The sequence below is a fragment of the Engraulis encrasicolus genome, chromosome 18 (assembly GCF_034702125.1).
Source record: "Engraulis encrasicolus isolate BLACKSEA-1 chromosome 18, IST_EnEncr_1.0, whole genome shotgun sequence".
NCBI classification, from domain to species: Eukaryota; Metazoa; Chordata; class Actinopteri; order Clupeiformes; family Engraulidae; genus Engraulis; species Engraulis encrasicolus.
Window position 1 is genome coordinate 9112843 of NC_085874.1, and position 15076 is coordinate 9127918.

Consider the following 15076-nt stretch of genomic DNA (forward strand, 5'->3'; position numbering starts at 1 on the left):
TATGGCATCTCCTTCAGCCTCCCTTTCCTCTCCTCCATCGCCATACTTCTCCTCTCACCTTTACATGATTTCAGATGTCCTCTCAGGTAACTGCTGAGGAAGCATCTGGAGGAGGGATATTGATACGTGCTGCTACGGCCGCCTGCACAATAGACATGTTGCACAAAAGTCTATACCAGCTAGTAGTAGACACGTGTGTGTGTGTGTGTGTGACAGTGTATAACAGGGGTTCCCAACCTTCTCCAACTTGGGGCCCATCTCGAAATTGTCACAAATGTTCGGAGCCCACCTCTGACCCAATAAAGATTACAACTCAAATAAATCAATAGCAATAGCAATAGCAATAGCCCCGGCCCATAGTTTGAAAACCACTGTGTATAAACCTCCAGAGAATAAGTGACAGAGAAAGAAAGTGAGTGGGGCAAGGAGAGACTAAAGTGATGGGAAGCAGGGGATCACAAATGACGAGGTGGATACCCCCCCAGGCGAGTTTCCATCCTGTTTGATATGACGTCAGCACAGTGTATTTAGGCCTGATGAAATGTGTGATCTAAGTGGGAGTGAATCTGTGAAGCGCTCACACAGCGGTTTCACACTCTGTCTTTGCCTAAACGCGCAGCGCAGCATACCTCACCGCTCCTCCCTCCTCATCGCCCCACTCTGCCGCTGTCCACTTCGGGTAACGGGTTCTAGGGGACATCGGTGGAGTGCAGAACACAGGAATCTCTGGAACTAGGCTACCGAGGATCACCGCCAGTCAAAGGAGCTGAGTCTTCGCCGGAGAGCAATCATTTCAGCCAGATATCAAATGTCACATTTTTGACGGCAGGGAGCTGACCCGATGACATACCAGAGCTTAGTCTCTACACTGTAACTTTTGTTCAATAACTTTTTTGCTTTCTTTCTTTTCATTCATTTCGCAAGAAGAACAGTCTGCAGAGAGGAGTACCAGTTATTGGCGCGTGACCAGTTGGGATTCGGCGCACCGTAGGCCTATTTAAAGAGCTCGTGAGGCACCACTTCCCTCCTTTTCCCGTCGTGACACCGGCGATGCTGGCCGCTCTCTCTCCTTTTTGAAAACAGTCCACAACAGCATCACTTTCTTCATTTGCACTACAATAGGCTACCTTCGTGTCCCAAACAGTACATTATGCAATACAATGCGATAAAGTGTATTTTCAAGTGCAGCATTATTTTTGAAAGCATTTTTTTCGTGCTCACCATATTGCGTTTACGGCAGTGATACTGTTGGGGGCGAAACTACAGGTTTCGAAGGAGCTTGTCTTCATCTCTGACCTCATCGACTCCGCGTGGGACCCTCGTCGCTCCGTTTCTCCGGGGAGACAGTTGGCATTCACCGTCCCCGTCGGATGAAGAGACACACTCATACACACTCACGCGCACAGAGATGAGGAGACTCCTCGGCATCTCTCAGATGCTCGCGACGCTGCTGCTCAACATCTCACCTGTCCAGGTAGGTGGCGGGAACCGCCTCTCGGTACAAGATAGTGAAGTGCACGCCCTTGCAACTTGATACGTTTATAAAATGTTACAACTTGTGTTAAATTATGGCGCACGAAGCGGTCTGAGACTGGGTTGTATTCGTGGACATGTATTGGAGTTATTTAAGTTACGCGCGGCACGTCTGTGGAGAATGGAGATCTGAGGCATTGCTTGGACCTGTGTGTATTGACAAGGTTTGGCGGGATGTCAGTGATAGCGTTTAACGACATATGTTGGCATATCTACATTAGAAGCTTGAGCATTTTTTTTTCAACTTTTCAAAACACAAGGTGCCTTTTCACATTGCGTTTCAAACGTAAAGAAAAAGTCCACAGTAAAAAAAAGAAAAGCAGTGCTAATCTGACACAGAGTAGGCCTACTGTGTGGCCAAATACTCGAGATGTCAAATCAACTCTCTAGTGTCGAATTCTTCTGCATTGTTTTACTGTGAAGATGCTCACAACTAAACTCTTGACTCTGACCTGGATGAAGGAGAATCCTCAACATGCAAGTTGTGTTTTCATTGATTGGACAGGCACAGCAGTGATGACCTATTTCAATATTGTTGGAGCCATTTTGCTAATTCCTCACCTTATGGTGATATTTAGTTGTTTATTTTCAATTTAAAGGTGCACTGTGTAAGATTGTGGTCAGATTAGGTATTGCAACTATGCTTCTCATTGAAAGTGTGCTGCCAAATGTGATCTTTTCATGAGTATCAATTCAATAGTATTCAAATTTTACTCCCTTCAAAGCTACGTTGCTGAGGCATATGAGGCCGCTATAAATGTAGGGTTTCGTAATAGCAGATAACAGAAACGAGACAGAAACATAGATGTGTGTGTGTGTGTGTGTGGGGGGGGTGGTGTATGGGAGTGCACTTCGTCTCATCACCTGGCACCTCTGCAAGCCGTGACTAGTGTTAGCGAGGTCATCCGGACAACAGTCTCTGATCCTGCGCAGTCTGCCACTTGGGGCTCGAACTCGCGACCTTCTAATCACAGCTACAGTTCAGCATGGCAGGCACAGTTACGATACCAGTGAACAAAAGGTGATGACGCACAGGTCAACATTTTACAGTATTTGCCTACTGCTTGAACACTATAGGCTGATGCTTAGACAAAAATAGCATATTGTTAAGTTGTTGGTAACATAACTTAAACACAGTGTGCCGTACCTTAAACAAAAGTTCTGCTTAACACTGTTGCAGCAATTCAGCAACACACATTTTGCTTTATGCTACACACTTGCTCATGGTCACTGCACACTTTTTCCTTCATAAGACACTCCATTAAAAAATGAACACTCATCATATCATTGGGAAAACACATCCGCTAGAAAAACAAAACACACTGGATGTATGACAAGATTTAGGCACCGACAATAAAACACATGCTTTCAAAATTAACCACTATTCTGCCAGTTACAAAGTTGCATTCTTTATATTACATTGCACTTATTTTATTTTGCATTTATTTGTTTTACTTTGATGGCTACTTTGCTAAATTCACACCTTCCTACACTCAAACAAAACAACAAATAGCACAACGGTACTAAAGAGTAGAATATGGAGTGACATTGACTGACTCACGTTCTGTAAAACCTACCCTGATGGCAGGAGTAGCCTTTTAGTAGTATCTTCATCATCACATGTTAGGTATGAACATGATAGTTTGTAGAAATACACATAATAGTAGATGTCAGCTGCATATTGTGTCTGGAAATGTATTTTACTTCATTACTTTACTGTAAGCAAACCTCATACCTCATACCCAAACAACAAAAGTATATAGACTATGTTTTTCATTACAGCATGTTGACGTCAACCACATATTTATATCATATTTAGATGTTTGAAAATGTGTGAATATACGTAATAGGCTACACAAAAAAATTGTTCATAAGCTCACATACACACTGTTGTGTTGAGAGTGATGTACTGTTTAAGATATTTTGCTTCAGTTTAATGTCCTGTACTGTAAGGTGCAGTTGTGTAATGTACAGTATTGAATTTTGGGGTCTTGTGAAGATGTACATTCTGTGAGTCTGAATAGACTGGTACAAAAAGAAAGACTGCTGTGTTTTGTATAAAGTAGACAACTGTTTTCACGTTGATCTAATTTGTTTTCTCATTTGGTGCTAATGTGTGTCTTTTGACATGAAAGTGAGGTTTTGACAAAAGAATTTTGAGTTTTTCTGGCAATGTTAAGGTTTTGATAGCAGAGTTTCATGTTGGCATATATGTGCAGGGTTTATCTCCAAGTGTTGAGAGTTTTTGGCTTGTGTGTAGAGTTTTGACTCTGTGAGCCAAATTTTGCAAATTGTGTGCAAGCAGTAGGCAAAAACTGTAACCAATGTGCCACGCCTACTATAAAATTGTGTTGGTACTCTTTATCACGACAACACTTTTATTTCAGTACAGTTGGATGAGCAGCATGCAAGCTGTTAACCCATCCCGTCAGAAGATGAAGAGCCAGTCATGATGTTGCCTGGAAACATTGCTTGAAAAGTTGCCCTGTTTATCATTACATCGCTATCACTCCACATCTGCATGAGGTTTCGGGAGGGAGGTTTACTAACGTTGTGCCGTCGAACTCTGACTTGGTGTCCCCTACACACAGTGCTGTGAGTGCTACTGTAATGACCAGTGCAGTGCTGTAACTGCTGCTACTGTATAACCATGATGATGAGTCAGGAGAGTCATGGCCAGGGAGGTGAGCAGAGCCAAGTCTCCAGCCTGCAGGAGCCAACTCTCCGCCAACTCTCCTCCAACTCCCTTCCAGACAGTCTGCAGAGGCTCTACTCACTCTAGACAAGTCCAGGCAAGCCCCCAGTCCACTAACCCCTCCTCCAATGCCCTTCCAGACAGTCCGCAGACAACGCAGACTACTCCCCCTAGACAAGTCCAGGCAAGCCCCCAGTCCACTAACCTCTCTTCCAACTCTCCTCCAATGCCCTTCCAGACAGTCCGCAGACTACTTCCCGTAGACATGTCCAGGCAAGCCCCCAGTCCGCTAACCCCTCCTGCAACCACAATAACCCCACCCAACCCAATAAGCCCTTCCCCAGTCCACTAACCCCTCCCCCGCCTCATTCACATCCCCAAGTTTCAGCACTGGCTGTAATTTGGGGATGTGAATGATGATGCAGGGTGGACGACTGATGACCTCAGATGGGGGGTAGAGAGTTCTGTATGATCTGTGTTGTCATGTTTGGCGTAGTGCTGAGCTGTGCTGTGAGAGAATAGGTGTGTGTGTGTGTGTGTGTGTGTGTGTGTGTGTGTGTGTGTGTGTGTGTGTGTGTGTGTGTGTCTGTGTGTGTGTGAGAGAGAGAGAGAGAGAGAGAGAGAAAGAGAGAAGATGTGTGTGCAGAAAGAGAAGAGTGTGTTTATGGGATAATGGGACAATGTTTATTGTGTGTGTAAGAGAGATAGATATAGGTCAACAGAGGAGACCAGACTTGAATAAAATAGAATAGAATAGAATAGAAAACATTACAGTGGAGGAGAATAGAATACAACAGAATAGACCAGGATACCTTGAAAAGTTTAGTAGCCTAGTACTACAATGCTATGATGTAACACAGGGTCTTTAGTAATGCACTACGACTTGGTCATTGCCATTCTGGTAACAGCAAATATATATCGCCGTGTCCTAGGGAGAAACGTTTGAGAAAGTGTTGTCCCCTACCTGAGGTCAGTGCAGGTGAATGAGTGCACATCACATGGTGATTCCTCAACTCCCTCTGAGGCTGCTGGCTGGCTGGCTGGTTGGCTGCTCTCCACTCCTCTCACACCTGCTCAGGTATCCTTGAAGCCTCCCCTCACCTCCCCTTTCCTCTCCTCCCCTCCCCTCTCCTCCCTTCACCTCTCCTCCCCTCTCCTCTTCTCCCCTCCCCTCTCCTCCCATCTCCTCCTGTGTGTGTGTGTGTGTGTGTGTGTGTGTGTGTGTGTAGCTGGGTAAGGCATGCGTGAGGTAACCCGGTGCTGTGAAAGACGCATTATGAGACACACACACACACACACGCACACACGCACACACGTGTGTGTGTGTCAGTGAGTGTCTCATACTGCGTCTTTCCCAGTTTATGTGTGTGTGTGTGTGTGTGTGTCTGTGGCCCTGGCTGGAAAAACTCCCCATTAAAGCCCTGATGTGTGATTTATCCACCACTTCAGACAGTCCCAGATGTGTCTCCACTCTCCACACACATACACGTGCACTCTCTCTCACACACACACACACACACACACACACACACCTACACACATCACATCAGGGGAGAAACACATACCACGCCAGATAGATTTTCACACGCACCTTGAATCACACACCACGCCAGAAGAGACACGCTGACCTCCTGCGAGAGAGGGCAGTTTATGAGCTCTGCTCTCTCTTTATCTTCTCTCCTTCCCTCCTTCTCTTCATCTGTTCTCCCTCCCGCTGCCCCACTCTCTTTTTTATCACTCTTTCTTTTTCCCCTTTATGTCAGTCCTCCTCTTCACCTCAGCCAGTGGTGTAGTCTACGTAGAACGCGGGTATACGGAGTATACCCACTTCTAAATTTCAGGGATTTCAGTATACCCACTTAAAATTGATTGATCCATTGTTTTGAATAGCACAAATATATACAGTATACCCAATTCATAAAATGCTCAAATATACAGTATACCCACCATAAAAAAGTAGACTACACCACTGACCTCAGCATGTGTCTATCTCCCTCTTGCACCATTTCTCCCCTCTGTGTTATATCCTCATGCTCAATATAAATTAGCGGGGCAGGATTTTTTGGCCTTTATTACGATAGTACAGTGAAGAGTTGGTCAGGAAGTGAGTGGGGAGAGAGACGGGTCGGCAAAGGACCCGGGCCGGAATTGAGCCCGGGTCAGCCACGTAGTAGACGAGTGCCCCACTGTTAGCGCCACGCAAGGGCCTTAAGTCAGGAGGTTTGTTGAGTTATTACACGTCTCACTGCAGTGTTGAGTTATGTCTCATCTCACATCAGAGTGTTGAGTTGAGTTATGTCACATCAGACTACAGAGTGTTGAGTTGAGTTATGTCACATCAGACTACAGAGTGTTGAGTTGTGTCACATTAGAATGTTGAATTATGTCACATCTCAATACAGAATGTTGAGTTATGCCACATCTCACTACAGAGGGAGAAATGGGATAGAGAGTGCCCGTCACCGACAGGTTTCCAGATGTCCTCCTGCATTCGCATTCTCGGTGGACTTTTAAAAGCCACCCTGCCTGTGTTCTCCTGCACGCCTGGGTATTGGTTGTGTTCTGTTGCCCCCCAGGTTTTACTGCTGTCTGCGTTCTGCTGCCTGGCCTGATTTCTGCTGGGTTCTGCTGGGTTCTGATGCTTCTAATGTTTTGGTGCTGTCCACTCCGTCCATTACGGGTGTGTTTCAGACTAGAGTGTCTGTTCAGATAGGCGTGTGGGTGTGTTTTACATGGTGTCGCGTGAGGTCAAAGCGTCTTTGAGTGTTGTGAAAAACGCTATACAAAACCGATGTATTATTATTAGTATATTACATTACAGTACAATATGCTGATGCTTTTGTTTAACTTACAGTTGTTTACAAGTTATTGGTTACTGTCCTTGGAGCAGTGTGGTTACAGTCCCTGGAGCACCATGGAGTGGAAAGGGAGTAGAAGGGTGGGATTTGAACCTGTAACTCTCTGATCTAAAGTCCATCTCCTTAAAGGGGTATGCCACTATTTTGGGGCTTAATATAGTTAAAATCGTTGGCAAGGGTTTGTAAAGGTGGTAAAGTGTCTTATTTTTCATGTAAGCCATTGTCTTGCTTTAAGACAAGTTAAAAGAGGGAGTAAAAGAGGGACTAGCTTAGCGACATGCTCCCTCTTTTAACTTGTCTTAAAGCAAGACAATGGCTTACATGAAAAATAACACACTTTACCACCTTTATAAACCCTGGCCAACGATTTTAACTGTATTAAGCCCCAAAATAGTGGCATACCCCTTTAACCACTAGAGTCTAGTGATTAGACTAGATCATATCTGCCCCATTATTAAAACCTAAAACTAAATAAAAAAATTGCTGTCATTAGCCCCTTAGCTCAGAGCCTATGTTATAAACTTACTCTCACCAAAATTGTAATGGCTATGTCTTAATTTGTTACGTAGCCCCTTAATGCACGCCATACCTCCTGTGGCACGCTGTAATAGACATTGAAAGTGAACTACTATAGTACTACACTACTATGGCAGTGCACGGGCCCTTAGTATTACATTATGACTTGGTCATTGCCATCCTGGTAACAGCTCATTTATAATAATGCCGTGTCTTAAGGGGTTAAGGCTCTCAGTAATGTCATAGCAATGTTGTTATAATGTAGTTGAGTATTCTCAGCAAATAGTGAATAGGCCCGCCGGAGACCCCATCTGCATTAAGAGGCTACTTGACTCACAGGAAGAACTGTTGCTGTTGCTGACTTCACAATTTTTGCTGCCTTGCTGCTGACACCACACATCAGATGGCACGTCTCAAACGTACTGTACTGTAACACGCACGCACGCACACAGGCACGCACGCACGCACGCATGCAGGCATGCACACACACACACACACACACACACACTATGTCAGAAAACACTTTGTGTGTGTGTGTGTGTATGTGTGTGTGTGTGTGTGTGTACTATCATGACATTCCTTCAGTCAAACTATGCTTACGCACACACACACACACACACACACACACACACACACACACACACACACACACACACACACACACACACACACACACACACACACACACTCAAACACTCCCGCTGTGTGTTTTCATGCCCTACTCAGCAGGGCCCACTCTGACTGGCAACAGTTACTGTGGTAACAAGCCTCAGAATGTTTTCTTTGCTGTCGGGAAGCAAAGAGGAGTGACACTGGAGGAGAAGAAAGGAGATGAGAGAAGAGAGGAAAGGTGAGGAGAAGACAGGAGAGATGAGAGGAGAGAAGCAGAAAGGAGAGAGGAAAGGAGTTGAGAGGAGTGAAGTTTCGATGGAGGAGAAGAGAGGAGAGGGGAGAGGTGAGGAGAGGAAAGGAATGAAGTTGCGATGGAGGAGAGGAGAGGAGAGGAGAGGAGAGGAGGGGGAAAGAGAGGAGTTGTACTGAAGGAGAGGAGAGAAGAGGAGAGATTTAAAATGTCTTTATTTAACACCGTTTACCCATCATACATTATTACAATACAGACACTGCACAAAAACACCCCACACACCAAATGTTTGAACATTTCTCCACATCATTAACATGGCCAACTTTATACACTGTAAAAGGAGAGGAGAAGAGAGGAGAGGAGATGAGAGGAGAGCGGAGGAGTGAAGTTGCGATGGAGGAGGAGAGGAGAGAGGAGTGGAGCAGAGGGGAGAGGAGGAGTGGAGGAGTGTTGAAGAGCGGAGAAGAGAGAGGAGAGCAGAGGAGAAGAGAGAAGAGGAGCAGAGAGGAGAGGAGTGTTGAAGAGCGGAGAAGAGATGAGTTGCACTGGAGGAGAGGAGAGTAGAGGAGAAGAGAGAGGAGCGTGGAGGAGTTTTTAAAAGAGAGGAGTGGCACTGGAGGAGAAGAGAGGAGAGGGGGGAGGGGAGAGGAGAGGAGAGGAGTGGCACTGGAGGAGGAGAGGGGGGAGGGGAGAGGAGAGGAGTGCAGTGCAATTGCACTGGAGGAGAGAAGAGGATGCTCCTGCTCTCAACTTGCCCTCATGGATGCAGTCCACTCGTCAGAAACACACCTGGGCCAAAAATGTTGCATGGTGGTTATGAATGGAGTGTGTTTCGTATGAGGAAGGGATGTGTTTCAGTCTGGGAAGGGTGTATTTAGATAGGTGTATGGGTGTGGTTTACTGTAGGAAGGGTGTGTTTCAAGCTAGAAAGGGTGTGTGGACATATAAGGGAGTGTGTGTGTGTGTGTGTGTGTGTGTGTGTGTGTGTGTGTGTGTGTGTGTGTGTGTGTGTGTGAGGTCAGTCGGTGTGTGTGTGTGTGTGTGTGTATGTGTGTGCGTGTGTGAGGTCAGTCAGTGTGTGTGTGTGAGGTCAGTCAGTGTGTGTGCGTGAGGTCAGTCGGTGTGTGTGTGTGAGGTCAGTCGGTGTGTGTGTGTGTCAGGGCAGACATAGATTGTGTACGTGCAGAGTAGCGCGTGCAGGCAATTCTCTGGCATGGCTGCCCCTGCTGTGGTAATGGAGCCTTACTCACCTCACACACACACACACACACACACACACACACACACACACACACACACACACACACTCACGTACACACACACACTCACCACATCCCTCTGCTGAGGCACTGTTGTCTTACCACTGGCCAGAGAATAATACGTGCGAGTGTGGTGATACGTGCATGTTCGCTCGTGTGTGTGTTTGTGTGTGTGTGTGTGTGTGTGTGTGTGTGTGTGTGTGTGTGTGTGTGTGTGTGTGTGTGTGAGTGACTGGATAGGCAGGGATGAGCTGGCTAGTGACAGAGTGCTGACGCTACCAGAGTGCTGACCTACTGGCAGGGAATCTGCTGAGTTACAGTACTGATTACAGTACTGTTGTACTGAAATACATTTACAGTGTATTATGGTGATTCTTAAAATGGTCTATACATCCATTTTAAGAATGTTGGGCACGAGTAGCACTTTGAATTTAAAGATGTTTTTGGGGTCTTTTTTAGACTTGATAGCTCAGTATGAGAGGTAGACAGGAAGCGAATGGGGAGAGAGACGGGGAGGGGTCGGAAAAGGGCTCGAATGCGGGTCCGCTGCTTGGCAGGCGAGTGCCCTACCGGATGGCCACGGCAGGGCCAGTACTTTGAATTTAAAGGTTGTCTCTTGTATGATTCTGCAGGCCAGATGAAATGACTCAGCGGGTCACATGTGGCTCTGGGCCTGAGTTTGCCCACCTCTGGTAGACCTCTGGTTAACAACACCTGCAAACCGGCCAAATGCTGATGAAAATTCCATTTGGCTGGTAGTGAATATGATGACGTTAGTGAACATGATGAACATGTAGGCCCTGCCGTGACCAACCGGTAGGGCACTCGCCTGCCATGCAGCTGACCTGGTTTCGATTCCCGGCCCGGGTCCCCGTCTGTCTCCCAATTCGCTTCCTGTCCGCCTCTCTCCTCTCCTATCATTTTTGTTTTTTAAACCATGTAGATACTGACCGCTTACTTACAGTATGAACTGTACAGGAGATGGACCCTCTTCTAACGGATCCAGACTGCTGGTGCTGCTGGACAGTGTATGATGTTTATATGTCCAGAAGGCCCAGTGTCGCTCAGTAACATTTGGGCAGCACTTCACTTCACACAAAACACACACAGATATTATATTCTTACATTGTACATAAGCAGGTGTGTGTGTGTGTGTGTGTGTGTGTGTGTGTGCGTGCGTGTGTGTGTTTGTGTGTGTCGGCAGGATGTATGGGTCTTTAGATGAGTAGTGCCCCGGGTGTCTCTATTGAATGAAACTGTGCTGTCCTGTGTGCCTCCTGTAGTAAGATGTGCTCTGTGGATCTTTCCTTGCCTGGTTAGGTTACCACCAGACCTTATCACAAGTGAGAGTTAGATCGGAGCGATTGTGTAAGGCAGCATGGAACTTCCCAGGCCAGGTCTTTCCCAGCTGATTAGTAGCATCTGCATATATTATAATGACATCATACTGACATCATGATGACATCATGCTGACAGAGTGATCGCATCATGTTGACATCATCAACACGCTGGCTGACATCACTTTTTTCCCGCAGGCCTCCACCTCCCCCTCCCCCAGTAGAACACTGCCCACAGGTGAGGCACAATGTCATATTTATTATAATTATAATAATTGTATAACATTCTGTAGCATCAAAAAAATAGTTATTCACTTGTGAAAATTGTGTGTGTGTGTGTGTGTGTGTGTGTGTGTGTGTGTGTGTGTGTGTGTGTGTGTGTGTGTGTGTGTGTGTGTGTTCGTGTGTTCGGGGGGTTGTCCTACAGGTGCACCAGTGCTGTTTCACGAGGTGTGGGAGCGGTCGCTGTGCAGGTCTCTGGAGGTGATTCATCTCATTACATTTCATCACAATATATTACATTTCATTACTTTTTTCGCTTTTTATCCAAAGTGACATTTCAGTATAGTATTTCTGGAGCAATGCACGTTCAAGGGCACTTCAGCCATACTTGGATTCGAATTTGTGTGTGTGTGTGTGTGTGTGTGTGTGTGTGTGTGTGTGTGTGTGTGTGTGTGTGTGCGTGCAGGTGGAGCAGGAGAACCCCAGTGTAGTGGAGTTCTTCTTAAGTCCTGTGTGTGTGTGTGTGTGTGTGTGTGTGTGTGTGTGTGTGTGTGTGTGTGTGTGTGTGTGTGTGTGCGTGCAGGTGTGCAGGTCATTGTGCCAGTTGAGCAGGAGTATCCCAGTGTAGCGGAGTTCTTAAGTCCTGTGTGTGTGCATGTGTGTGTGTGTGTGTGTGTGTGTGTGTGTGTGTGTGTGTGTGTGTGTGTGTGTGTGTGTGTGTGTGTGCATGTGTGTGTGTGCAGGTCATGGTGCCAGGGGAGCAGGAGTACCCCAATTCTTAAGTCCTGTGTGTGTGTGCGTGTGTGTGTGTGTGTGTGTGTGTGTGTGTGTGTGTGTGTGTGTGTGTGTGTGTGTGTGTGTGTGTGTGTGTGTGTGTGCGTGCGTGTGCAGGTCATGGTACCAGTGGAGCAGGAGTACCCCAGTTTAGTGGAGATCTTAAGTCCTGTGTGTGTGGGCGTGTGTGTGTGTGTGTGTGTGTGTGTGTGTGTGTGTGTGTGTGTGTGTGTGTGTGCGTGTGCAGGTCATGGTACCAGTGGAGCAGGAGTACCCCAGTGTAGTGGAGTTCTTCTTCAGTCCGGCGTGCGTGCTGCTGAGACGCTGCTCTGGTTGCTGTAGCGACGAGAACCTCGAGTGCCACCCCACCGTCACACACAACGTCACCATGCAGGTGAGCTCGTTACTACAGGTGAGCCTGTTACTATGACAACTAATGATATCACCCTGCAGGTAAGCATGTTACTATGACAGCAAATCATGTGTACACAATAGAACAGAATAGAATAGAATAGAATGCCTTTATGATCATTTTACAGTTTTTCTCAATTGCTCACCCACACATTCTGGAATCATGTCTCAAATTCTCGAAAACTCGAAAACTCTACACGCAAATCCATAAACGCACACACAACAGGCAAAACCCCTCACTTCTACTGCAAAATGAACGTCTTGTCTCAGAATGATGTAGGCTATTTTGTTATCAAATGACAAGCACAAGTCATCATTTGAATTGTCACTCATATGAACCATTTGAACACTAATGAGCACACTATACGTAGCATGGCCTACAGTAGTCCTTATTTTATTGAGTATTCGAGTTACTACAGAGGGTGTATTTGTCTCAACAATATATGGGTGGTTGACGTTTAACGCAAAAAAACCCAACGTTTTTCCAATTCCTGAAAAAAACTATGGGAAAATTTGGAAAAAAAATAGAAAAAAATAAAGCTCATAGTGGTCCGTGGAATCTCGCCTAATATTTGCCATTTTTGGAAAAATGTGGCCTACGGTGTGACATCCTTGGTGTGACATTTCTGTAAGATACAATAAAATTATTAATATTCTGCACAAACATATCCCCCATGCTCTTTGTACTATTGTTCCTTTAACCCCCACCCCACACACACACTACTACCCACCCGCACCCCCACCCCCACCCACACACGCCTATGCATTGTACAGGCAGATTACTGTGATTTCACTGCATGATTGCACTGTATTACTTGTAATAACTGTGTGAATGTGACAAATAAATCTCCTGGTATCCTTATATCCTTGCATGATACACGAAAAACAAATAAGGATTGAGTAACACATTGCATAAGCATGTCACACCGCATGACATGAAGTCACACCACAGGAAATTCACTGCATTGTGGCCATTTTAATCCTTTTGTATACATGACTGACCTCTGAGATCATGCTAACTAGATAATGATATTGTGTTTAATCTGTGTTTTCATTTATAAAAAACTTTTTTTTCCTTCTATGAGAACAGTCACACCACAGGACACCATACAATGAACCTAAGCATTGAGTGACAGAAACATTGCAATATGTAGACATATTAAGAGGTGAAGAGTCACCTTAAACTTCCAGACCACTCTCCAATAGCTGAGGTACTGACTGGTTAGGAGCCTGTCTTTAAGAATCTTGTAGTTGGCCTTGCAGCTGCCCGTTCACCAACACTGACATACATGTCACCCCACAGGACGCAATTTATGTTACGAAATGGAACTTGTAGTTAATATTACTGTCTTGAATTTTTTTCACATTCACATATCTTAATATCAAGTTAATATTTATGCAATCATGCCAAATGCTTCATACATTATTCAAAATGCTGTTGGTTAATTTATATATATATTATATTCCAGGTTTCATTAATGTTACAGTCACACCGCAGGATATTTCACATATAAACCTTTACATAAATCTTAACAAAAATGTTTCTTCTCATCTAAGACTAATATGAAACATAATGTACCACATCTTCTTTATTGACATTTGTTTTTAAGAGGAAAAATAACTGTTTTGTAGGTTTTTAACCAATGTTACGAAAAAACAAGGCATCACGTCTCCTACCCATATACACATTGTTCTGACACTGAAAAATGTTACCCACTAACTTACTGTAAAATATTGAGTTATAATGTGATTTCACGTATTGTGATTTCTTGTATTACATGTTTTAGCATTTAGCAACTCAAAGTTACACCTGGTCCCTTGTGTATGACCTATTCAGCTCCTCAGAATAACACCGTCAGAGAAGACCAGGAGCTACGTGGACCTCAGCTTCACCGAACACGACGTCTGTGAATGCAGGTACAGGACACACACTCAACACAACATGTCTGTGAATGCAACCCAGGAGGGACACACACAACACAACCCTTGCTTCTATTGCTTAACTAAACAGTCCAAGAAAATGTACTGTACACAATACACATGCTGTACTACTGATACTCACACGTAGTTTGCTGTTATATTCTGATATGAAACGCTTTACTGCATTAATATCCATCTCATTTAGTACCATTTAGATTGTTATCTCGTCCTGTTTATGCTGTTATTATTTCTTCCTTTCTATTCTTTGGTTTTATTTTACAGGCCACGGAGGAATTATTTGAAAAACAGAAGGTGAGAGATGTATTGTGAAGCTGAGGAATGACTTGGCTCTGGCTTTACCTCGTATTGCTCTGTGTTGTGCTGTTGTGCAGTGCTGTGCTGTGTGTTGTATTGTGCTGTGCTGTGCTGTGTTGTGGTGACCTGCGTTGCTGTGCTGTGTTGTGTTATGCTCTGTTGTGCTGTATTGTGATGTTCTGTGCTGTATTGTGTTCTGCCGTGCTGTGCTGTTGTGTTGTGCTGTGCTGTGTGCTGTACTCTGCTATGTTGTGTTGCATCTGTGTTGTGTTGTGCTACCTTGTGCTCCCTTGTGTTATGCTCTGCTGTTGTGATATATTCTGTTGTGTTGTGTTGTGTTGTGCTTTTTCTGTGCAGTGTTACACTGTGCTTTG

At 45.1% G+C, this 15076-nt stretch overlaps 1 protein-coding gene across 1 annotated transcript in view; it reads left to right on the forward strand.

Annotated features, from left to right (window-relative positions):
* The first annotated feature begins 816 nt into the window (after positions 1-816).
* Positions 817-15076, forward strand: part of LOC134468414 (snake venom vascular endothelial growth factor toxin VR-1'-like) — a 15634-nt gene continuing 1374 nt past the window's right edge. The window contains exons 1-6 of the mRNA XM_063222335.1: positions 817-1474; positions 11259-11298; positions 11488-11543; positions 12304-12450; positions 14305-14384; positions 14670-14699. Coding sequence (XP_063078405.1) covers positions 1409-1474; positions 11259-11298; positions 11488-11543; positions 12304-12450; positions 14305-14384; positions 14670-14699 — 419 coding nt within the window. The 5' untranslated portion in view covers positions 817-1408. The remainder of the gene's footprint in view (positions 1475-11258; positions 11299-11487; positions 11544-12303; positions 12451-14304; positions 14385-14669; positions 14700-15076) is intronic.